Source organism: Syngnathus acus, chromosome 16 (genome assembly GCF_901709675.1).
Source record: "Syngnathus acus chromosome 16, fSynAcu1.2, whole genome shotgun sequence".
NCBI classification, from domain to species: domain Eukaryota; kingdom Metazoa; phylum Chordata; class Actinopteri; order Syngnathiformes; family Syngnathidae; genus Syngnathus; species Syngnathus acus.
The window spans coordinates 287,627-312,781 of record NC_051101.1 but is presented as its reverse complement, the minus strand read 5'-3'; the positions used below and the strand labels follow the sequence as shown (position 1 = coordinate 312,781).

Here is a 25,155-nt window from a genome sequence, read left to right as displayed (position 1 = left end):
TTAGGCAGCGGAGCAATCGTTTCCATATCTTTCTATCCTGTCACACCAACCATCTGCATGTCCTGCAACATCTTCATCTCTGCCACACTCTCCATTATTTTGGCCAGTAGAGATTTCCAAGCCTCGCTTCTAACATTCTTTCCTACAACTTCATGCTTTGCTTGATCAACATAACACCTCTGTAGCTAATGCAGTTCTGTGCATCACCGTGGTCTGAAATAAAAAATAGGAACCAGTACCTTTCCTCAGGCATCTTCTCGCTTTTTAAGGAATCTCCCCTGCCATCTCTCCTTGATAGTTCCATGCTGTCACTGGAATGTCGTCTAGGCCAATTGCCTTTCCACTCTCCATCTTTTACAAATGTCTGGGTATGAATTTTATGTATATTTATTTTTCTCACTCATTGGCGGCCCCACAGAGGGACTTGGTGTGCCAACAGAGGGACCCTGGTGGTATCAACGGTTTTGGTGACCTCAGTTAAACTGAGGTCAACAGAGGGAGTGAAGGAATGGGTTCGAAATACAAAAAGTCCTGCCTAGCTACAAAAACAGATATGCTCAAACCTCATTGAATAAAGTACATAAGCAGACAAGTATATTCAAATATTAAAGCAATAAAAGAAACATATTAAGCATATAATTATACCTACACACCAAATCAATAAAGAAGACATAACTAGACATTTTTGATAGGGGGTAATGACAAAGGTTTTTATAACTTTATGATCTGATATTTATTTCTGAGCACTTTGAAATAACGAATGTTTTTTGATATATTGCCTGAATAGCTTAATGACCCTTAAGGAACTGTTTAATGCAGTGGTTCCCAAAGTGGGCGGTACCGCCCCCCTGGGGGCGGTGGAAAGATCTGGGGGGGCGGTGAGGAAGAAAGGGGCGGTAGGGGGGCGGTAGGGGGGCGGCAGTCGATTTGTACACAACACGCCGCTCTGGCCCAGTCAGATCCGACATCATAGACTACAAAAGCAAAAGCTCAGGTTTGTAATTTCAAGCTTGTAATGTTCAGAATTTTATCTTATAATAAAAACCGCATTCTGGCGGTCAACATCATCTTGAGTTCAAGTCAACATGAAATTGGGGACTCGCCAGAACGCGCTGTGTTGTGTTGTGTTGAGCTGGTTAGGGCAGTGGTCCCCAACCACCGGGCCGCGGACCGGTACCGGTCCGTGGGTCACTTGGTACCGGGCCGCCAAGCCGCACAGAATTTTTTTTTTTATCGACGATCAATTAATTCAGGTCAAGACACTCGTCCCGGTCACGTGACATGTTTCCCCAGTCGAGCCCGCAAAGCTAATATGTGGCGACAGGCTAACTAACCAGGCAGTGAAGCATTCAAAACTGCTTCAACACATGGAGACCAAGCATCCTGCAATAAAAGACAAACCTTAAATCACTTCGGGTGTCATTGTCTCCGATTACGTCTAGATGGGACCGGCTCGTTTCTGAGAAACAAACTCAGTGCTCCCACTAATTCAACGTAATGGTAATGATATTATAAATGTATTATTTATTTATTTATATAAATGTATTATTTATTTATATAAATGCCTTGGGGGGGGGCGCTAGGAATTCACTGGGGAGCCAAAGGGGGCGCCAGTCTGCAAAAGTTTGGGAACCACTGGTTTAATGCATGCCTGATGATTTTCTAAATCACGGACACTGCCAAAGTCGTCTAAAAATGTTCAGTACTTTAAAAATTAAAGATTAAAGTCCCAATGTTTGTCACACACACATCTGGGTGTGGTGAAATTTGTCCTCTGCATTTAACCCATCCCCATGTGATTTTAATCCATCCCCTGGGGGAGAGGGGAGCAGTGAGCAGCAGCGGTGCCGCGCTCGGGAATCATTTGGTGATCTAACCTCCCAATTCCAACCCTTAATGCTGAGTGCCAAGCAGGGAGGCAATGGGTCCCATTTTTATAGTCTTTGGTATGACCCGGCCGGGGTTTGAACCCACAACCTTCCAGTCTCAGGGCGGACACTCTACCACTAGGTCACTGAGCTGGGTACTTGATTGTATCTTGTTTTGACTAATGCTAGACGCCAGTTTTCGATTACTACTGAACGTTCTGGACAGAGGGAAATATTTTGCCTAACAAAGAAAAGATATGGTTGGAAGTGTTGGAATAATTTAAGTGAAGCCTTGGCCTGCCAGACCTGGAGGCCTTGTCTTTACGAGTTTATGACTTTCCTTTTATCTAGGTTCTTCCTCTTTAGTGACAGGGATGTCTTTTGATCCCTGTCAACCATATGTATCCTTCCTGTCCTTATGTTGTCTGTGTGTTTTTGTTCCTGTAAGAGTCGCTCTCTGTTTATTTGTCTTATTTTGTGTGTTTTCTGTGTCCTCTGCTGTCCATCCCGGATCACTTTTACTAGAGAAGCGCTGTTAAACATCGGACAGTCTTCTTCTGGTATTTTCTCTCCTGTTCTCTTCGATTCAGACTGTTTGTCGGAGATTCTAGCCGGAGCGGCGGTGCTGTACAAGCTAGCACGACGACGGCGGCGCGGAAACCGAGCGGGAGCACTCGTAAGGCTGAGGCAGAGAGGGTTCCGTTCTGCCCTACCGTCAATTCATCTGGCGAATGTCCGCTCCCTGGCGAACAAGATGGACGAACTGCTGCTCCTCACTTCAAGGAACACGGACTTCAGCAGATCCGCCGCGCTGTGCTTTGTGGAAACGTGGCTCAGCGAACGAACGCCCCACCACGCCGTGGAGCTAGCGGGCTTCAGGCTAACGCGAGCAGATCGCAGCGCGGAGCTCTCCGGAAAATCAAAGGGAGGTGGTCTCTGTTTCTACATTAATGAACGTTGGTGTACTGATGTCACGGTGTTGAAAGAGTTTTGCAGCCCTCTCCTAGAAACACTTTTCATAAACTGCCGGCCGTTCTATTCACCACGGGAGTTCTCCTCGATCGTCATGGCGGCTGTTTACATCCCACCACACGCACGTGCGAGTGAAGCCACGCAGATGCTGGCTGACCAGGTAACAGACATGGAGAAACTTCTACCAAACTCACTAATCATTGTTCTGGGTGATCTTAACAGGGCGAACCTCGCACACGAACTCCCCAGATACAAACAGCACGTAACGTGTCCCACCAGAGGGGCACAGACTCTGGACCACTGCTACACCGTGATCAAGGATGCATACCACTCTGCGGCTCGTGCAGCTTTAGGACTCTCGGACCACTGTCTAGTTCATCTGATCCCGGCCTACAGGCAGAAACTAAAAACTTCTAAGCCTGTGGTGAGGACTGTGAGGAAGTGGACAGTGGAGTCAAGGCAGGACCTCCAAGCCTGCTTTGACTGCACCGATTGGGGAGCTTTCGAAGCTGCAACTTCAGACTTGCATGAACTCACTGACACTGTCACATCATACATCAGTTTTTGTGAGGATCTGTGTGTGCAGACTAAGACCTTCTGCACGTACAACAACGACAAACCTTGGTTTACACCGAACCTCAGGAGGTTGCGCAAAGTCAAGGAGGAGGCCTTCAGGAGCGGCGACCGCGACCTGTTCAGGCAGACCAGAAACACACTGAACCGAGAGGTCAGGAAAGCCAAGAGGTGTTACGGGGAGAACCTGAAGAGACACCTCTCTGCCAATCCTGATCCCTCAACAGTGTGGAAAGGTCTGCAGAGCATCACGGGCTACAAGAAACGAACCCCCCGTCCTGTGGAGAGCCCAAGGCTTGCTGACCAGCTGAATAAGTTCTACTGCAGGTTTGATCGGTCCTCCCACACAACGGGACTTCCTGCAGCACAATCTACATACTCACCTCTCCCCACAACTGCTCTGTCCACACCTCTATCATCGTTGTCACCCACTCTCTCTCTTGCAGAGGCCGCGCCCGCACTCCAGGTCCGCGAGGAGGAAGTGCGCCAGATGTTCCGGAGACAAAAGACCAGGAAGGCACCGGGCCCAGACGGCGTGTCACCTTCCTGCTTGAAAGTCTGCGCTGAACAGCTGGCGCCCACCTTTGCACGGATCTTCAACCGTTCTCTGGAGCTGTGTGAGGTGCCCTCGTGCTTCAAGAGCTCCACCATCGTTCCAGTGGCCAAGAAGCCCGCCATCACAGGTTTGAATGACTATAGACCCGTCGCACTGACATCTGTGGTCATGAAATCTTTCGAGAGGTTAGTGCTGAACCACCTGAAGGAGGTCACGGGCCCCCTGCTTGACCCCCTCCAGTTTGCCTACCGGGCAAACAGGTCAGTGGATGATGCGGTCAACATGGGACTGCACTACATCCTGCACCACCTGGACACTCCAGGAACGTACGCCAGGATCCTGTTCGTGGACTTCAGCTCGGCGTTCAACACCATCGCTCCTGACATCCTCCAACAGAAGCTCATCCAGCTTGCGGTGCCTGCCCCCACCTGTCAGTGGATCACCAGCTTCCTGACCAACAGGAGACAGCGTGTGAGGCTGGGGGGCATCACATCTGACACCCGGACCACCAATACTGGAGCCCCTCAGGGGTGCGTCCTCTCCCCACTGCTCTTCTCTCTCTACACCAATGATTTCTCCTCAGATGACTCTCCTGTGAAGCTCCTGAAGTATGCAGACGACACCACTCTCATCGGACTGATCCAGGACGGTGATGAGACTGCGTACAGACAGGAGGTGGAGCGGCTGGTCCACTGGTGCAATCAAAACCATCTGGAGCTGAACCCGCTCAAGACCGTGGAGATGACAGTGGATTTCAGGCGAGACCCTTCACCACTTTTACCCCTCACTATCCGCAGTAATACTATTCTCTCCACAGACACCTTCAAGTTCCTGGGAACCACAATCTCTCGGGACCTGAAATGGACCGGCCACATAGACTCTGTCCGGAAGAAGGCCCAGCAGAGGCTGTACTTCCTGAGACAGCTCAAGAAGTTCAACCTGCCGCGAGAGCTTCTGAAGACCTTCTACACTGCCATCATCCAGTCTGTCCTCTGCACCTCCATCACTGTCTGGTTTGGATCAGCCTCCAAACAAGACAAGCACAGACTGCAACGGACAATCAGGACTGCAGAAAAGATCATTGGAATCAACCTCCCTTCTATCCAAGACTTGTACCTGTCCAGGACCAGGAAACGTGCAAGGAACATCTCTACAGACCCTTCTCACCCAGGTTGCAGTCTGTTTGAACTACTCCCCTCCGGACGGCGTTATAGAGCTCGGTACGCCAAAACCAGCAGACACCGAGACAGCTTCTTCCCCCAGGCTGTTGCTCTGATGAACTCACACCACTCATAGAGTCTCAGAGGCATTACTGTGCAATAACATCCTGCTCTTCACACCTTTTGAATTTGTCTACACTGTTTTTGCCATTATTCACATGTCCTGAGTGTTGTTAGTCACCTATATGTTGAACAGAGGGTGTGTTTTACCGAAGTCAAATTCCTTGTTTGGCACGCTCAAACATGGCGAATAAAAACTCTTGAATCTTGAATCTTGAAAAGAGGCCTTCACTAACAATGAGCAGACCTTATTTGCACAGGCGAAATGTTCTTTGTTTGGTTCAAAGAAACTTCATTCCTTTTAGTTAACTGTAGGTTTGGTTCATAGATTGTTGTTGATCAGAACTGTTTTTCAGTTTGAAGTAGTTGCATACAAGTTATCCCATATTTACTCAATGTTTGTTTAAGGAACTGCATACCAGTTACCTCACATTTACTTAATGTGTGTTGAAGTGTTTAGGACAAGTTACTCATTATTATTGTGTGTTAATTTACCAAGTAGATAAAGTTAGCAAAGGTTTAGTTGCATTGTTCCACAGGAAAGCGGCAATCAACATGATTCAAGTTATCTGATCACAGTCGAGGACGAGTCAGCCAACCATGGCGGAAGACAGCTGGTTGAGGGTTCAGGGTTGCTACAGCCACAATCTCCCCTCCCTTTAGTGTAGCAACGCCTCTGTAACCAGGGCAACCAAAACATTAAAAAGAGGGGCACGTGGAGTAAGGACTCAGAATTGATGGAGATTGTAACTGAGGTTCCTTTCTCTATCGTTCTCCTCGCGAGTAAACCTGTTCTGGTTGTCTTCTCCTCTTCCTTCCAGCGTGTGGTTTAATGTCTGATGGTACTTAGACCTGACAGGAAGCATGATTAAACTAAGAATATGATGACGTAAGCAAGTACATGGAGTATCAAAAGAACGAACAAACAAAAACATGGTAAGTGGTGAGTACAAACTTTGCATCGTCTGGGAACATTAATAAATTGATGATGTCACAGCCAAAAGCTCACATAATTCCGTACAAAATGACAAAATTGAAAGAATGATGAATGGGCGGTGTGCGACAGTGGGCGAAGTGGATGTATGTGCAAGAATGGTTTACAGGAAGGACACTTGGAGATAAAACCGGTAGAGGTGCCAGAGGAAGAGCGGCAGGAGGAAAAACAACCAAGAACCCGGCCAAAGGCCGAAAGACGGGATGGAAGACAACAGCCCTCACACACACCGAATCGCCCATAATCAGCACCCACCCCCACGGAACCAGCACTCACCGAACCAGCACCCACTCCCATGGAATCAAAATCTCCTGCGAACTTGCCACACCCCCTGACTCATCACCCATCAAACTCGGCCCACACTGGCATGTGCAACTGAATATAAGCTGACCAAAGAACCTTGAACGTTGCCTTTTCTGAATGGAGACTTTCTGCTCTTGAGCATGGTCGCACGAAAGGCCCAGCGCTGTATTGTACTTTCCTGAAAACAGAGCTTTCTTAACAAGAATTGTGATTGAACTCAACCAACCTGTTTAAGTCTAATTTCTGCTTCAGTGTCTTAGCATTTTCCTAAATCTGAAGAAATCAAACGAGCACGCAGTGAGTAAATTGGATAACAGGTGATTGGCAATGGCTTTTGCCGTGAGGCGCAGATAGCGCGCTCCCTAAATTGTGGACCACCAGGCCACCAAAAGGGTCAGGTACTCGTGGAACTTGTGGGATGCCAATGGCTCGCATATGGGCACCGGAGTGGCCTCAATACTAGACGCTTAGGGACTTTGTACTGTTGCTTAAGGTCAGGGTCGATTAGATCGGCCAGGCCACCAATAAGAGTCAGGGACTCGTGAAAAAAAAAAAAAAAGGTGAAGGCATCGCTGATATAGCAGGACGGATGCCTGGCGACCTCAATAGTGCGACCTTAGAGACTTATATTGTTGTCTAGGGCGAAGGGTAACTGGGTTAACCAGGTCGCTACATAATTGTTGAAGTGTGTCTATGTTGATATTGTGTGGAAAGCAGGCTTGGCTGTCAGATGGGACAGCGACGCAGCTGGAGAAGTGAGTGATTAGTTGTGGTGCTGCTGTTCATGGGGTGGAAGTGATGATTTGTGGTTCATGAAGAACAATAAGTTAATTTGTATAAAATTGATGATTTTTTTTTAATTTGGCATGTGAGTTGGAGTCAGAAAAATGGCTTAACAAGAATTTGACAAAGAATGTATATATATGAAGGTTGTATCCCATTGTGAGGTGAGGTTAAACTGTAACAATTTTTGTTTTCAAAAGGGTGCGGCTCTCAAGTTTGGGCCAAACGGTCAGGTGGGCACAAATGCATATTTTGGACAGAGGTGGGGGGTTGCATTGTGTGACGTGGTGGTGGCGAGGCTCTCCGCACTTCAAATGCCCCCCCCCCCCCCACTTGTCATCGGCTGGGAAGATTGTCATGTCTATGTTGTGGGCCCGTGTGTTATCTATGTTTGTGTTTGTGTACCAGTTCGTTATAAATGATGGAATTGGGCTAAAATGGTGCACGAGAACGGTGTGCTAGACAATGGTTTATCAGATTTGCATTGTTAAATGTAAAAATTTGAAATTATAGAATAATCTGAGGGTTGTGGGCAGAAACTGATCCAACGAGGAGAGTGCCCAGCCCTCATAAAAAATGTGAGAGTAAGAGAGAACATACATTGTAGAATTGGATAAAATTAAATTGTGATTGCAGATGTTACATTTAGGAGGAATTATTGATCGATTAGGACATTAGACTATACAAGGTGGTTACATGTAAGAATAAGTCAAAGATTTGAATCACTTAGAGTTAAAAACAACAAATAAAAACGACATTGCAAGGGGGCACTTTTTATTAAAAGAACACCAAGTAAAGTATTACCGTTTTTTTCCATGTATAATGCGCCCCCATGTATAATACGCACCCTAAAAATGGCATGTTGATGCTGGAAAAAAGCCTGTACCCATGTATAATACGCACCCAATTTTTATTTTTTATTTATTTATTTTTTAAAGTCCCAATGATCGTCACACACGCATCTGGGTGTGGTGAAATTTGTCCTCTGCATTTGACCCATCCCCGTGTGATTTTGATCCATCCCCAGGGGGAGAGGGGAGCAGTGAGCAGCAGCGGCGCCGTGCTCGGGAATCATTTGGTGATCTAACCCCCCAATTCCAACCCTTAATGCTGAGTGCCAAGCAGGGAGGCAATGGGTCCCATTTTTATAGTCTTTGGTATGACCCGGCCGGGTTACTTAAGTCCGTAAACGTAAAATTATTTCAGAAAAAAGATCATCTTTGGGAACAACCGGATGTTATTCTGCCGGTCAGTATCACTGCGCATGCAGTAGCAAACTCGATAGCGAAGAAATATGTGAGACTCTCAACGGGATCACCAATATTTGAGTGATGTTCCAGTTATTTATCACAATTATTTATTATTATAATAATAATATATATAATATATATAATAATTATTTATTTATTATTCACAATTGTCATGGTGATCTTTCTGGTGATTTCTTAACTAGGCTGGATGTATTTTTTTTGTTGGCGTTGATTTCTCCGACTGCCCATAAAGGCACCACCGCGATCAGTTAGGTGAAAATGAAGAGAGAGGAAAGGGACGTGCGGACATGTGAAAAAGGCGGCTCTGTATGGGAGAGAAGTTGAAGAGGAATAAAAACACCCTTGGAAACCAAAACTTGCCCCTCGTCGTGACTCGGAGCCGTTTCGGATTTGTGTAGGGTACATTGTGACAGCAAACGAGCAGGTGATCGAGCAAGCGTCTGATACGAGAGCATTGTGTTCGTATGGAGCGTGTTTGAAGTGAACAGCAAAGAAGAAAGGAACAAGGCAAAGTGTTGTGAAATAAAATATTACCTGTAATACGCATTTAGGTAGAGAACTGAACTCTCGCTCTTTATATAGCTGACGTGTCAAAAAAAAAAAAGAAAAATTAAAAACATTTTAAAAAAATTGTACCCATGTATAATGCGCACCCCAGATTTTAGGACAATAAATTAGTTAAATTTTGCGCATTATACATGGGAAAAAACGGTAAGTAGGGGGCATTCGTGATTGGGATTAAATTAAGGATAAAATTAGGTCAATGATTAGAAATCTATAGTGCTCTACACAAAAAGGCTAAAATTTTAATGAGGAAATATTTGGAGTATTGTGTGGGTCCACATATGTCATGGTCCTAGTTTATTTGGTTTTGATTGTGGGTTGGATTTATTTTGTTTATTGTTAAGGTTTTCCTTGTGTTCTGGGGTTAGGGTTCAGGTGTTCCTTGTTATTCTCTTATCCCCTGCATTGTAAATGTCTTCTTTATGCAGATAGGTTAACAGGCTAGGAATTTAGTGAGGAGATAATTGATCAATTGATGGGGGTTAATAATTGTCCAAATTCTAATCACATGTTTTGAGGGACCACAGCAACAACATTATATTTAATTTGCAGGCCATTATTTAGTATGTGATGACAGTGTCTAGATAAGTAGACTGTTTTATCAAAAAATGTGAGGGTGAAGGAGGAGGTTTGATTTGTAATCTGGCATTTGGGTGCCACTTTTAAGAGTCTGTGCAGGAGCATAGATTGTTTTTGTTTGTTTTTAAAGATATATTTAACAGTTTATCTCGGTGCAGTAAGGATATAGCAATTTTGAAAGACTTAAAATTAAAAGCAAAATTACATTTTAATTCTGACACATGCCAGCTAACATGAGGATGGAAAATAAATACATAAATAAATACTGGCTGAAATGTGGCATGTGTTGTAAATTGGGCAAGGAGACATTCACTTTTCAAGCACTATCATTTAGCGCTCTGACAACAATAATTTATGAGATGGTAAATCAACGAGGAGTGTCATATTTGGAACACAGGCGCTGTATGACCTATAGATAGAACAATAACATTTACCGCATATACAACCATGTTGGTAGAATGTTAAATTACATTACAGTTTATTACAAAGGATTTCGGAACTTTATTTGATGATGAACACTGGAACGAGGATTTTAGCCGTGTTAATGGGTAGGGTGGATGGATTACTCAGAAGGAACAAAAAAAAAAAAGCATTTGATAAGGGCGGCTTGATCGTAAGATGATGAGTGTGCGCAACTGATACGATACAAAATGTTAATAGGAAGATTTGGGGTGTAGGGAACAAATACTATACAGGAAGACTGATAACACGAAGATAGTTTTGTGAAATTTGTGTCCCAGTGTGTTCTGCCCTAGCGCGTGACACAAGTCCTGAACTGAGTCCTCGTAATCCACTGGCTGTCTCAAAATCAACAGAGGACTGTCCCTGGTCATGAGACACCTTTGACCTTTGGGAGAACAACAGGAACTATTATCATGCTTGAAGGGGGCAAGCACAGCTCTTCACAGGACTAGAACCATACAGTTGGTGGAATACACACAGTTGCAGATCAAAAAGAAAATGGACTGAAAGAACAAAGACAAGATGGACGCATTTGAGAGTGGCGGACGGTCCAGCCCTGAATCATCATCATGAGAATCTAGGAGGAGAGGCTAAAGACTTGCACGAGTCACATGAAGTCAAACTGGACACAATTGCTAAAAACTGCTGAAGCATTACAAAGTTGATGGAGTATGGGACAAAAGAAAAAAAAATAAATAAATAATAAAATTATGTGGGAGAAAATAACTGTGTTTGGGTGCTGGGACGGACATAACTGAGGAGTTTTGATAAAAGAGGGAATAATAAGGCTGCTTGTTGACACTGAAACGGGGATAAAAAACAAAATACATAGATGGACAGTGAAGATGCACTAATAATAACAAATCATATGACAGCGTGATCAGAAACTTTGCAAAGTGGACATTGATCGATAGAAATTAAATCATTTGAATCATAAATGTTTATATGTAACATACAGAGGCGTAGCCAAGCCGGGGCGAGCCGGGGCGGCGCCCCGGTTAGGACTCCCTGCGCCCCGGTTGAAAAAAATCGAGCTTTTTCGATTCTTCATTTTCATGCCGTTTTTTTCTTTCGGTCTTGCGCGGATGTGCTTGCGCTATTCTATGTGCGCGATGTTATCCATTCACCGTTTGCCTCCCGGACCCGGATGTTGTTTTAGCGATCAGCGAACGGCGTGGGTGATGTTCGATTTTTTTTCCTGTGGGCGTGCGCCCCTACTGGAAAAATTCCTGGCTACGCCTCTGGTAACATAGCATTTCGAAGACATGATGAATCTAATTGAAATAATGAAATTTTATAATTGGACCAGTGAAAATTTGGATTCGGGCAACAGAAGGCTGAATTGCTAAACTTAATTGACCTTTATCAAAACGACAGAATTTAATTACACATCAATTGCGACTGATTTATAGGATGCATATTTGAGCTTGAAGGGGTGAAGGGCCATAAGAAATTTGGAATTCTGGATAGTCAGCAGAATAGTAATACAGGGCACTACTTAATTAAAAAAGAATACAGTAGGGCTTTAAATAACAAATACATTGACATGACGACCCTTGCGACAATTGATTTAAATGGCAATTTATGATAGGCACTTGGGGTTAGGATTAACAATCCATCCATCTATCCATTACTGGTGCGGCTTGTCCTTACGAGGGTCACGGAGGATTGACAATGATAACTAGAATTTGTAATTTCTGTGGAAATTGCGTGTTAAGGCGAAGAGGCTGAAAAAAATTCGGGGAATGCTACAAAATTATGTTTAAATTTGGAACGTGGTGAATTGGTCAGAAAATGTATGAAAATATAGAAAGAATTTTGTAAAATTGGGGGTTAATTGAAAGTAGAACATTTTAAATTTTTGGTAAGTGGGAAGTTTTGGAATAGGTAGGCATAAAATGAACAATTAAAAGTTGAAATGGGTTGAGTCAGTGAAAAAAGAAACTAGAAGAAATTAGAAGGGAAAAATGAAATTTTGCAAAATTTTACCGCAATGTTAAAAGTGAAAATGTAAACTTTTAATCTAGGAAGTGAAAAAAGGGGAATTGGAGGAATTATGTGGAAGAAAATGAGAAATGTTGAATGTGCCATGAAGAATGAATGGTGAAATATTGGCTTAAAATTTGTAAATTTCTCGAAAACCGTAAATATTTGGAATATTTGGCATGAATATTTGAAATGCGTTAAAAGTGTAATGGAGTAAATCAGATGAATTATGTGGAAGTAGTTAAGATAAAAATAAAATAAAAGGCAGAAGAATGCAGAAGAAGTTGAATAATAATAAAGTCAAGGCAAGTCAAGTTTATTTAAAGAGCCCTAAATCACAAGCAAGTCTCAAAGGGCTTCAAATGTACAAAAATTGACAATTTAAAGTGCAGGGATAACATGTGTGAGGGCCACAATGATGATCATGACAGCAAAAATATTTCTTATTGTTTTTTTATAGGTACAAAGGGGGAACGTGGAAGAAGGTTTTCAAAATTTGTGATATAGCGTGACTCCATTATCAAGAGTAAGCATTTCCTTTTAATTCTAAGAGTAATTGGTATCAACAAAAATGAGAAGGATAATCTTCAAGGTGATAGTGTAAGTGGCAGGAGGAAGCTGTGTATATTGTTTTTTAAACATTATTTTTAGTATCATTATTTTTTAGGAGGAGGGTCAGTAATGCTTGTGAGGAGATGAATGAAGGAACAAGGTAACAGTAAAAGGGAGTGCTCTATAAATTTTTGGTTCTTTGCCTGAGGTAGTTATTTGGAGGGATGAATTTAAACTGAAAGCAAAATGGAAATGTTTTAGTGGAAGAAATATGGGAAGGTGGAAATATTGAAGTTACAGCTTAACACAAAGTGTCAAATAGTCTAAGTGTGAGATGTGAGCAAACTAAATGTCAAGTCAAGTCAAGTTTATTTGTATAGCCCTAAATCACAAGCAGTCTCAAAGGGCTTCACATAGACAAAAATTGACAATTATTCTCAAAGCATCCCCTGATCTTAAGCTCCCAAATGGGGAGTTAAACCATGTTCCAGCATTATGCATATTGGCAAGCGATGAGAGGACAGGAGACCAGACAATTAGATATTAATTTTGGATTTAACATAAAAAGGGAAATTTTAATTGCGGAGAAAATTTTGCGTAGGAAGGGTTCCTTTTCATGATGAAGTGCTTCGAAAGGCTGCTCAAAGAACACATCGTCTCCAGACTCCCCCCAACATTCGATCCGTTCCAGTTTGCCTACCGGCAGAACCGCTCTACTGAGGATGCCATCTCCTCCGTTCTTCACCTGAGCCTGGCTCACCTGGAGCAGAGGAACACCCACGTGCGGTTGCTGTTCCTGGACTTCAGCTCAGCGTTTAACACCATCATTCCACAACATCTGGTGGAAAAACTGGAACACCTGGGCTTCAGCACCCCCCTTCGAAACTGGCTGCTAGACTTCCTCACCAACAGACCTCAGTCAGTCCGGGTCGGACAGAACACCTCAGATGTCATCACCCTCAGCACAGGCTCCCCTCAGGCCTGCGTCCTGAGCCCCCTGCTGTTCACCCTGATGACACACGACTGCGCCCCCAGGTTCACCACCAATCACATCGTGAAGTTTGCAGACGACACAACGGTGGTGGGCCTCATCAGGGACAACAACGACCTGGACTACAGAGAGGAGGTGGAGCAGTTGGTGGGCTGGTGCAGAGAAAATAGCCTGATCCTGAATGTGGAGAAGACGAAGGAGATCATCGTCGACTTCAGGAAGAACCAGCCTCACCACGCTCCACTGATCATCAACAGCTCAACTGTGGAGGTGGTCAGCAGCACTAAATTCCTGGGAGTCCACATCACAGACGACCTCACCTGGACTGTGAACACCACAACACTGGTCAAGAGGGCACAGAAGCGCTTGTACTTCCTGCGGAGGATGAGGAGAGCCCACCTGCCCCCACCCATCATGAGGACGTTCTACCGAAGCACCATAGAGAGCATTCTGACAAGCTGTCTCTCGGTGTGGTGTGGAGGTTGCAGCGCCTCCGATTGGAAGAACCTGAGGAGAGTGGTGAGGACAGCAGAGAGGATCATCGGGGCTCCTCTTCCCTCCATTCAGGACTTGTCATCCCAGCGCTGCGTGTCCCGAGCCCGTAATATTATCAGTGACCCATCACACCCCCACCATGGACTGTTCTCCCTGCTGCCCTCTGGGAAGAGGTTTCGCAGCATCCGCTGCAGGTCCACCAGGTTCTGCAATAGTTTTTTCCCTGCTGTCGTCAGACTGTTGAACATTCAAACGTAGCATTCCTCTGCACACTTGTAAATACTGCTTTTGTCTCCTGCACTGTTTACATACTTTATCACTGCTGCACTTTGTACTTTATAATTATCTTATTTCATATTTTTATATAGAATGTCACTTTTTAACCAGCCGAAATACCACTACATTGTTGAAAGCCGTATGCAACGGAATTTCGTTTTGTGTACACCTAGTGTTGACAAAATGACAATAAAGTTTGTCTAAGTCTAAGTCTAAGTTTTACAATTTAATATTGCATGGTTTTTTTTTTTGTGCGTGTTGTGGGATGGCAGTTTGTCTGTAATGGTGTATGAATGTCAAGTCTTTGCTTGTGGTGTGGTGTTTGTGTCGTGTGAATGGTTAAAGTGATTCAAAGTTGGGGTGATGTGATCACAGCAGAGGATAACATTCCTCTCACCTGAAAAATATAAAGATACTACAGATTTGAAAAAGCAAGATTGATCAGGGCTAATTTTGGACTAAATACGGGTTTAGGATTACTCTGGGGCACCATTGACAACAAAAGACCTCAATGGAGAAGGCCCATTTCAAGATTATGACCAGACGTGACTATACCAGCATTAACAATCAAGACTCTGAGCCAAGACAGTGTATGACAACAACTCTGGACTTACCTGAAATGTATGTGACGGAATTTGTGATGATTTGCTTTGTTTTGATGTTTTACCTAATTGTATTGCAGTCTCTAACAGCAACCCAGGGAGCAGATTGTGCTTTATTTGTTAAACTCGTGTTTTCTTTGCAGGTTGGAGAATTTTGTGTCATGTCTGTGAACATGCATTAACAACTAACCCCTTACTTTTCATAATGAGTTTGTAAATGTGATTTTCTTTTCAGGACAGGCTCAGCAGGCTCCAGTTTTCAATTTGATACGTTTGACATGTGTCCGTGTGTGGATTATCTTTTGTGTATCATTGTGAATTTTACTTTTACTTTTTGGTATTATGGATGTTTATTGTGAGGAGAGCTGCATGCACAGCTGCAAGAGGGTGATGGCTTTTGTTCATACAGCCATGTGTGCCAGTTGAGTTTCAGGGACTGAGAATTGGTGATTCCAGGCCAGGATGGCATCTGGAGGTACACCGAAGTCCAGCTGGCGATGGGTATGTTACCATGGACATTGTTATTTTTACTTTTTAACCATAGTGACACATTTTTTAGAATGTGTCAAAAGGGGGAGGGGGAAAAAACCCACCAAAAAAAACCAAAGGGGGGAATTGTGAGATTTTATTTGTTTTCAGAATTGATGGTGTTGGGAAAAATATACTTTTTATCATTGGATTCTATGTATCTCCTTATGTGTGCAAGACCGTCCACAGGATGTGACATTTTGACCTCGTGATAATGACTTGGGAGCAGATGGCTGGCTAAGGAGCCCATGGCTGGAGTCACGAGTCGCGCTGTACAATAAGCCCCATAGTTAGCTATACATGAACAGATCATGAGTTTGTCATGGGATGGCTGAAGTGACAAACGTCTTATTTAAGTAGAAGTCATGAGAACGCCACAGAAGTATCCATCCCATGACCACGAAGACTACGTCTTTGTTAAGCTAAAGTCATGAGACGACCATCTGCTTCTGTCCGTAATAGTATCGCTGTTGTGCTGTGGTCATGAGATGTAATTGTGGAATGTCCTTCCTGTCTAAAGAAGCTATGCATTCATGTACACTTGCCCCATTGTTTTTTCCTCAATAAAAGGCACGACCAAACTGAGAGAAGGCACGGGTCTCAGTCACACTTGCTGTGTCTGAGCCGCGTCCATCTGCAGATGATCGCTTGCCATCGAAGACATATCCTGCCTCTGTGAGATTCTTTTCAGACAAATGTTGTGAACCCAACATTTTTGGGGGCTCGTCCGGGATTCCTGAAAATCTGCTCGCTGATCCGAGGAGTGTTGAAGACGCCGAATCCGTGCACGGCAGGAGTCAAAGGACGCCTGAAGGAAAGCCCTGGGGAGCGACGTTCATCCACCAGGCCGGCCCAGTTCAGCACCTCTCGGCGGCGACGATTGACGGAATCTTCAAGAGAAATCTTTCACAGACTCGGTGAGACCTCTTCGTTGGCTGCGTGGTTGGGGTATTTTAGTCCCCAGAAAAAAGGGTACCCGGGTAAGGACGGCGGAGTCCTTGTTGTGAATTCCAAGTAATAGGAATTCGGTCTACAGATGGAACTTGTAGGCGTAAATACACCTCGTTGTGTTAAGAAAATTCCGCGGTGTGAATGTGTGTGTGAATGGTAGCACGTATGTGCTGCATGTAATATAGTGGGAAGAAATAACGAATTTCTGTGGAAGCACAGGCAAGAATTCCTCACCAGGAAACTGGTCGAAGCAGGAATTACCACAGAAAGTCGTTATCCCACTAAAGAAACATTCCAACTTTAGAAATCCCTAGGATTTGACAGTTGGACTAAATTGATTAAAATGGGGGGCCGTCAAAGTGTTACTGACAAGGTATCAGGAGATGAGAAGTATATGTTAAATAAGTTTCCAGACAGTATCGAATGGTTGACAAAATGGAACAAAAAGTATGGTGTGACTGGTCACCTTAAAGTAGATCAGTGGAAAAATGTAGTTGCCAAGCTTGAGGCTAGTGTGATTATGAAAAAAGGAAAGAAAAAAGAAAAAAAGGAAAAAGAATTGCAATGTGCAAAATTATGGTTAAAAGAGGCTGAAAACCGACGCAGAGCTGGACTAAAAGCTAGAGAGGACCGAAAAGCACAACAAAATAAAATGACTGGTACAATTTGTTTTGTCAAACCAGAGGACAATGAAGGACAAGGACGACTAAGACAGAGACAAAATGACGCGGCACCACATGGACTTGACGGAATGAATGAGGAAGCAGTTCAAGCACAACCTGAGCGTTCCAGTCTGTATCCCACTAGGGAGTTACAGGCCGCAGCTAGAGCTGAAGCTAGTGTGCCCCCACCTTATTCTCCGGTTTCTCAGCACACTAGACAAAAGACAGGACGAAGGACAGTCCAGCCGCAGGCTGTCCCAGACAAAATGACTGAACTAACACGTGACAAATACTCAGATGAGGAAGGTGACGACCCGATAATGGGCAATTATCCCATGATTCAGGTCCCTAATCCAAATGCCGACGGACCTAATAATCAACACATGTATGTATTTCGACCTTGGTCAAACAGAGAGTGCAGAGAAGCTGTTGAGGGAATCCCTGATCCACAAGAGGATGTAGAGTCCTGGATCAGAGACATGGAAGGAGTAATACACTCATATAGATTAAATGGTAGGGAGGCAGGAGAAGCCTTCCAGTGCTCTGTCCCTCGTTTATGGGGAAGAGTGAGGGGAGATTACACAGGTAGAACTAATCAAGGGGAAATTTTCCAATACCCAAATGATGGACAATTAAGAGGTCCTTATTTGGCTCAATTAAACGCTTTATGGGACAGATGTAGAACAACATTTAGGAGAAGAGCTGATTATGGACGTCTGGCAGGGATAAAACAAAAATTGGGTGAAGATGTTGATGACTTTAGAGTGAGATTTGAAAAGGAATTTAGAGTTCACAGTGGAATCCCTGTAGACGACCAAGACGCAGGCCCCTACCAACAACAATTAAAAAATGCCCTTTTAAATGGAATGGAACCCAAAATCAGTGAATGGATTCGAAAACACAATGTAGAGGTAGACACAGCCAGTGTTACTACCGTAATGCAATGGGCTAGACACGCCGCTAAAATTGTAAAGAAACCTAAAACTCCCACAGGGTCAGCCGGAGTTTTTTGGGCCAACTCGGACTGCGTGGAAGAATCAGAATTCTTCTATCAGAACCACCTGCCCTATCGAGGCAGAGGTGGACGCAGAGGAAATTTCAGGGGGAGAGGTCGAGGATCAGCATCCAAAAATCCTCCCCACTGGTCTGGTGACCCCAATGCCTGCTGGCATTGTGGAGAAAAAGGCCACTGGTCCAAAGAATGTCCTAAAAAGAAAAAAGGACCGCGGCCAGAACAGAGTGCATGACTAGATGAGGAGGACAAGCATGATCTCTTGGATGTTTTTACAGCAGTCGAATCATTGAGTCACTTAAAAGAAAAACCATTCATAGATTTGATTGTTAATGAACAAAAAGTAACCTTTTTGTGTGATTCTGGCGCCTGCACATCAGTTTTAAGACACAAAGTTAAAGGCCTGACCACTGGAAAGCAGTCAATTTGGGTAAAAACAGCTAATGGTCAGACATACCTGGAACACATGACACTACCACTAAATGTTAAAGATCCAGAAACAGGCAGTGTGATTTCAGCACCAGTCGTCTACTCACCTCACTGTCCTGTAAATCTCCTAGGAAGAGACTTAATGTCAGCCCTAGGCATAGCTGTGTTCCCGCTAAAAGATGGGATGACAGCGGCCAGAGTGCCACACCTCTTACTCACAGAGGGAGATGAAGCCGTTTACTATTCACTTGATTTCCCACACTCCCTCTGTGACAGAGAAACGGCAGATCTGATCAAATTTGCAAAATCCACCATTTCTGATTTACAAGATGAAATGCAGTACACCAAATTACATGTCACAATGAAAGTTTCACCATGTTCAGATGTTGAATATAGTGAGGAGTTTCTAAACAAGCCCTCCGTTCCAGTGTCCATTGACTATATATATTCTGATCACAGATCATTTGCAGGTGCCACAGTAATCTTACCTACAAATCTAAAAAACATGTATAGAGGAGGATCAGTGCCTCACGTGTCACTTTTGAAACCAGAACATATTCAGTGGAAAGACACAGGTCCGAAGCTAAAAATAGCTGGTGCAGCAACTGATTATAAGCCTTGTGAAACAGGATGGGAAGCTCCAAGTTGCGAGTACAGCCCGAGCTGTGACATGTACAGACATAAATTTTGCATGTTATTCACAGCTACTCCAAAAATCCATGCCCTAGAATGACAGACAGCAACTATTGCATTTTCGGAGGAGGATGAAAAAGATTTGAAGAGTGTAGATCCTGTTGTGTGGGCCACAGGCCCAACAGATGTTGGTCTGATTACAGCCATTCCACCTGTGGAAATTAAACCAATATCTTCTTACAGACCCAGAGTAAAACAATACCCTTTGAAGCCTGAAGCTTCTATAGGCATTGAACCAGTCATTAAAGATCTATTAAACGCAGGAATAATTAGGAAATGTAATGACTCTCCATGTAATACACCTATATTCCCAGTTCAAAAAGCAGAAGCATCAAAATGGAGAATGATCCAGGATTTGAGAGCTGTAAATGATGCAGTGCAGACCAGGGCACCAAATGTTCCTGATCCACACACATTACTAAATTCATTGCAGCCAAATAGGACTCATTTCACCGTGATTGATTTGAGTAATGCATTTTTCTCTATTCCTGTAGCTGATGATTCTCAGTATTGGTTCGCATTCACATACAAGGGTCAGGGGTACACCTACACCAGATTACCCCAAGGTTTTACCGACAGCCCAACCATTTTCACACAGGCTATCATGAACTGTATGGCTGGTTTCACACCTTCATCTGAGAGTCAAGTTTTGGTCTACGTTGATGATATTTTAATTGCTTCAGAAACAAAGGAAGCATGCAGACGTGATTCCCTCCTCCTTCTGCAACATCTAGGCCAGACAGGAAATAAAGTCAGTAAACAGAAGTTACAATGGGTAAAACCAGAAGTGAATTATCTTGGTCACACACTCTCAGCAAGGGGAAGAGCAGTACAACAGGGCAGGAAACAGGCTATATTAGACACACCACGACCTGTCACAAAGAAACAACTTATGTCTTTCTTAGGACTATGTAATTACTGCAGAGCCTGGGTTCCACTCTATGCTGAGATGGCTCAACCATTGATAGAGGTAGCTCATGGACAGCCATTAGCACTCAAAGATAAAATCACGTGGACACCAGAAGCAGAAGAAGCATTCACAAAATTGAAATTGGCATTGGTTCAAACAGCAAATTTGATCCTACCTGACTACAGCAAAAGGTTTATGCAAACAGTGGACTGTAAAGATGGGTTTATGACATCAGTACTGACTCAACAACATGGCATGAAATGGCTACCAATAGCTTTCTATTCCAAAAGACTTGACCCTGTAGCTAGAGCTTTGCCACCATGTGTTCAAGCTATATGTGCTGCTGCGATGGCAGTAGAATCGTCAGCAGATGTCATCTTGTTCCATCCCACAGACCTGTTTGTACCACATGCTGTTGATGTGTTGTTACTTCAAAGTAAAATGAATATGCTGTCCCCAGCCAGACATTTGTCTTATACAGCTCTGTTACTGTCACAGCCACACATAACCATTAAACGCTGCACTGTATTAAATCCAGCGACTTTACTCCCTACACCAAATGATGGAATACCTCATAATTGTGTAGAGGAAACTGAACAACTGCAGCTACCCAGAGCAGATTTGTCAGACACACCACTCACCACAGGTAAAACGTGGTTTGTAGATGGGTCTTGCTCAAGAACACCAATAGGAAAAACGCAGACAGGTTATGCTGTGGTGGAAAACCCAGATACAGTAATAGAAGCAGCAACTCTTCCTTCGCATTTCTCAGCCCAAGCAGCTGAAATCATTGCGCTGACTAGAGCATGTACTCTAGCAGATGGACAAGACCTAACTGTATACACAGACAGCCAGTATGCATTTTCAACAGTTTTTTACTTTGCAAAACAATGGGAAAGGCGTGGAATGATAACTTCAACAGGAAAGCAAATAACACATGCACAACTTCTAATCCAGCTCCTCCAGGCAGTAATGTTGCCCACGAAGCTTGCAATTTGCAAATGTGAGGCACACACACGGAGGAAAGACTTGGTATCACTAGGCAATGCCTTAGCAGATAAAATAGCAAAGGAAGCTGCTATAGGAAAATACGGAACCTCAGACCTATTTCTGAGATTGCCGTCAGAAAAGGAGGAACTAATAAATACACAGATCTTGCATGATATGCAACATTCAGCCCCTAAACAAGAACAGAAAATGTGGATTGCTAAAGGTGCACAACTGACAGACAAAGACATATACATTGTAAATAATAAGCCTGTTCTCCCTAAATCCCTCTTTAGGGCAGCTGCGGTTTCGACACACGGTAGTTCTCATGTGTCGACAGGGGGGATGCAGGAGCTAATATCACAACACTTTACAACGTATGGTTTCAATTTGTACTCAAAACTTTTTTGTAGAGCGTGTGAAGTCTGTATAAAAAATAATCCACAAGGGAATGTAAGACCAAAGAGAGGAAAATTCCCAGAACCAGCATATCCGTTCCAAATGCTGCATATGGACTTCATAGAACTAAACAGGTACAAATACTGTTTAGTCCTAATAGATGCCTTTTCAAGGTGGACAGAAATAATCCCAGCAAAGAATGCAGATGCTATAACAGTAGCAAAGGCTATCTGCAAGACCATCATTCCCAGTTATGGTATCCCAGAGACCATTTACAGCGACAACGGACTACATTTTGTCAATTCAGTCATTCACAAAATGGCTGAACATTTGCAGATTACATTAAAAAATCATTGTTCCTATCATCCATCGAGTGCTGGCCTTGTTGAACGGACAAATGGAACAATTAAAAATAGATTAACCAAATGCATGGCAGAAACAGGAAGACCATGGCCCGAATGTCTAGATTTGGTAAAACTCTATATGAGGATTACGCCCTGTAGCAAGGGTTTAACCCCTTATGAGATCATTCATGGCAGAGCATACAGGCTCCCTCTGTTCTCACATGATTTAGACAAAGCCGCAGAAGAGCTAACTCTAGCCGACTACATGATCAAAACCATGCAAATGAAAGAAATCTCAAATGCAAATTTACTGCCCTCCACTCCTTTATCTCCACAGGATGACTCAGCGAAACCAGGTGACTGGGTCTTCATCAAAGTAATCAAAAGAAAGACGTGGTCTTCACCCCGGTGGGAGGGACCATTCCAAGTCCTACTCGCCACACCCACCGCTGTCAAGATTGCAGAAAGACCCAGCTGGATACATCTCAGCCACTGTAAGCTGCAGAGAGTGCTTGGCTCCTAGGCCTCGGTCAGGGCGAAGTCTGGCTACAAAGGGGGTGCCAATTATAGTTTGGCATCAGTCTCAAACCGGTGAAGAACTAAGAACCCTGACCATTTAGCTCCCTAGGGGTTCAGGTGGCTCTGTGGAACTGAACGGAAAATGGCACTCAGAGGAGTGCTTGTCTGTGCTGTGGCTGTAGCATGCTTGCCAATGACATGGAGTGTCCAGGGTCCCCAAGGGGAAAGTGGAACTTCCGCTCGAATCAAGAGAATGACGACCGAACTGTTGACAAAGTATATAAAGATAAACCCAGATATACCCCATGCAGACAACATGTGGTACCAGTATGTATCCATGTTGGCCGAAACATACAATCAAACTAAATGTTATGTATGTTCCATAATGCCACGATCAAGTCAACAACCTGTCCTACATGCCCGACCCATGCCAGAGAAAAATGCATGGTGTTTCGCAATACTAAGGGCTTTTGGGTTTAATCCCCTCAAAGGACTCAGACGGTCGGAAAGTAATGAGGCACAACTAGCCGCCCATCCCTGTTACAACATCTCAAGGCCATTCACAGTAGTGTCAAGAAGTTCTGTCGTCACACCCGCACCAGTGACTCTCGAAGTGAGTGAAACCATCTCACATCCCCTGTGCTTCCGACGAAGACGTGTTGATGGAATAAAGGTGGGAGAAACAAAACGCTGCATCACCACCTCACTTCTAGGACCTACCGACGAGACCTCGTTGAATATCACAGAAGCAATCAAACAAGTCCTAGCCGGAGGAGAAAGTCCCCACTCTATCATCGAAGGGGGATGGTGGCTCTGTGGTCGCCGAGGCTACGCAGTCCTTCCAGGACGATGGGATGGCACATGTGCCCCCGTATATGTGTCAGATCACACTGTGTTCCTCAGTCTGACACATCTTCAGGAACATCATCAGCGAAAGACACGTGCAGCTGTTGCTCCCACCTTCCGTCCCTACGACAGTGTCTGGGGCTCAGACGTACCAGATGAATACAAGCTTTGGAGCACAGGACAAAAGGTGGCACTCACACTCTTCCCACAGGCGGGTGTGGCTAAGACTATTCTCCGAATAGAAACTATGGACTACAGGTTGAAGACCTTTGCCAATTTTACTCTAGAGGCCCTTACAGGTTACCAGACGGAACTGCAAGCCCTGAGGCTAATGGCACTACAGTCCCGAATGGTTTTGGACCTCCTGACTGCCGAAAAAGGAGGTGTGTGTGAAATAGTTGGTACCTCCTGTTGTACCTACATCCCAGGAGAAAATGACACCCACATCGAGTATGCTCTACAAGGACTTCGGAACCTCCGTAGGGCTATGTCCCAGGACGAAACTCCAGCCAAGGATGTCCATCCCTTTTGGTGGCTGTTTTATGGCAATTGGAAGCAACTTTTCTTGAAAGTCGCGGTTCTTTTAGTTGCCATACTGTTATTTCTCTGTATTTTTACATCATGCATCATACCTTGTATTCGTCACATGATGACTAAAATGTTGACATCAGCGTTTGCTGTCCAGAATATCATGTTGGTCCAGCGTGAACAAGATGAGTGGGACCACCTAGCGTAAATCGCCTACCTATTTGTTTTTTTCTTTTGATGGTCCAGAACAAAATACATTCCATTATGACGAACATGGCCAAAGCCGAATGGAGAGCTGTAGTTCTGATAAACTCTGGAATGTAAACGTTCATACTTTTTGTTGTTGCCATACTATATTGTGTAGGCGTATACTCATTTATACACATATGTAGTTATTAGTTTATGTTTTGTTTTCCCATGAATTCCAATGTTAAACAGGGGGGAATGTTGGGAAAAATATACTTTTTATCATTGGATTCTATGTATCTCCTTATGTGTGCAAGACCGTCCACAGGATGTGACATTTTGACCTCGTGATAATGACTTGGGAGCAGATGGCTGGCTAAGGAGCCCATGGCTGGAGTCACGAGTCGCGCTGTACAATAAGCCCCATAGTTAGCTATACATGAACAGATCATGAGTTTGTCATGGGATGGCTGAAGTGACAAACGTCTTATTTAAGTAGAAGTCATGAGAACGCCACAGAAGTATCCATCCCATGACCACGAAGACTACGTCTTTGTTAAGCTAAAGTCATGAGACGACCATCTGCTTCTGTCCGTAATAGTATCGCTGTTGTGCTGTGGTCATGAGATGTAATTGTGGAATGTCCTTCCTGTCTAAAGAAGCTATGCATTCATGTACACTTGCCCCATTGTTTTTTCCTCAATAAAAGGCACGACCAAACTGAGGGAAGGCACGGGTCTCAGTCACACTTGCTGTGTCTGAGCCGCGTCCATCTGCAGATGATCGCTTGCCATCGAAGACATATCCTGCCTCTGTGAGATTCTTTTCAGACAAATGTTGTGAACCCAACAGATGGTTTTTAAGTCTTCAACATACTAGACCAGGGGTCTCCAAACTACGGCCCGCGGGCCAACTGCGACCCGCGATCCAGTTTTTATTGGCCCGCAGCAAATTCTGAAAACATAATTGAATATGGCCCGCACAAGAAGCTTGAGCTTCTCAGTTTCCACACTAGATGGAGCCCGCCACACAAAGCGTTTGACAGCCCATTAGC

At 44.1% G+C, this 25,155-nt stretch overlaps 1 protein-coding gene and 1 long non-coding RNA gene across 2 annotated transcripts; both read left to right on the top strand.

Moving 5' to 3' along the window:
- On the top strand, nt 1-24,884 carry LOC119135783. The gene is made up of 3 exons (XM_037273659.1): nt 1-356; nt 20,188-21,812; nt 24,881-24,884. The coding sequence occupies exons 1-3, from the start codon at nt 189-191 to the stop codon at nt 24,882-24,884; spliced, it is 1,797 nt and encodes a 598-aa protein (XP_037129554.1). The 5' UTR covers nt 1-188.
- LOC119136477 lies at nt 9,319-9,947 on the top strand. The gene is made up of 2 exons (XR_005100744.1): nt 9,319-9,508; nt 9,540-9,947. It is a non-coding gene; the product is annotated as an uncharacterized LOC119136477 (long non-coding RNA).
- Nucleotides 24,885-25,155: the final 271 nt, after the last annotated feature.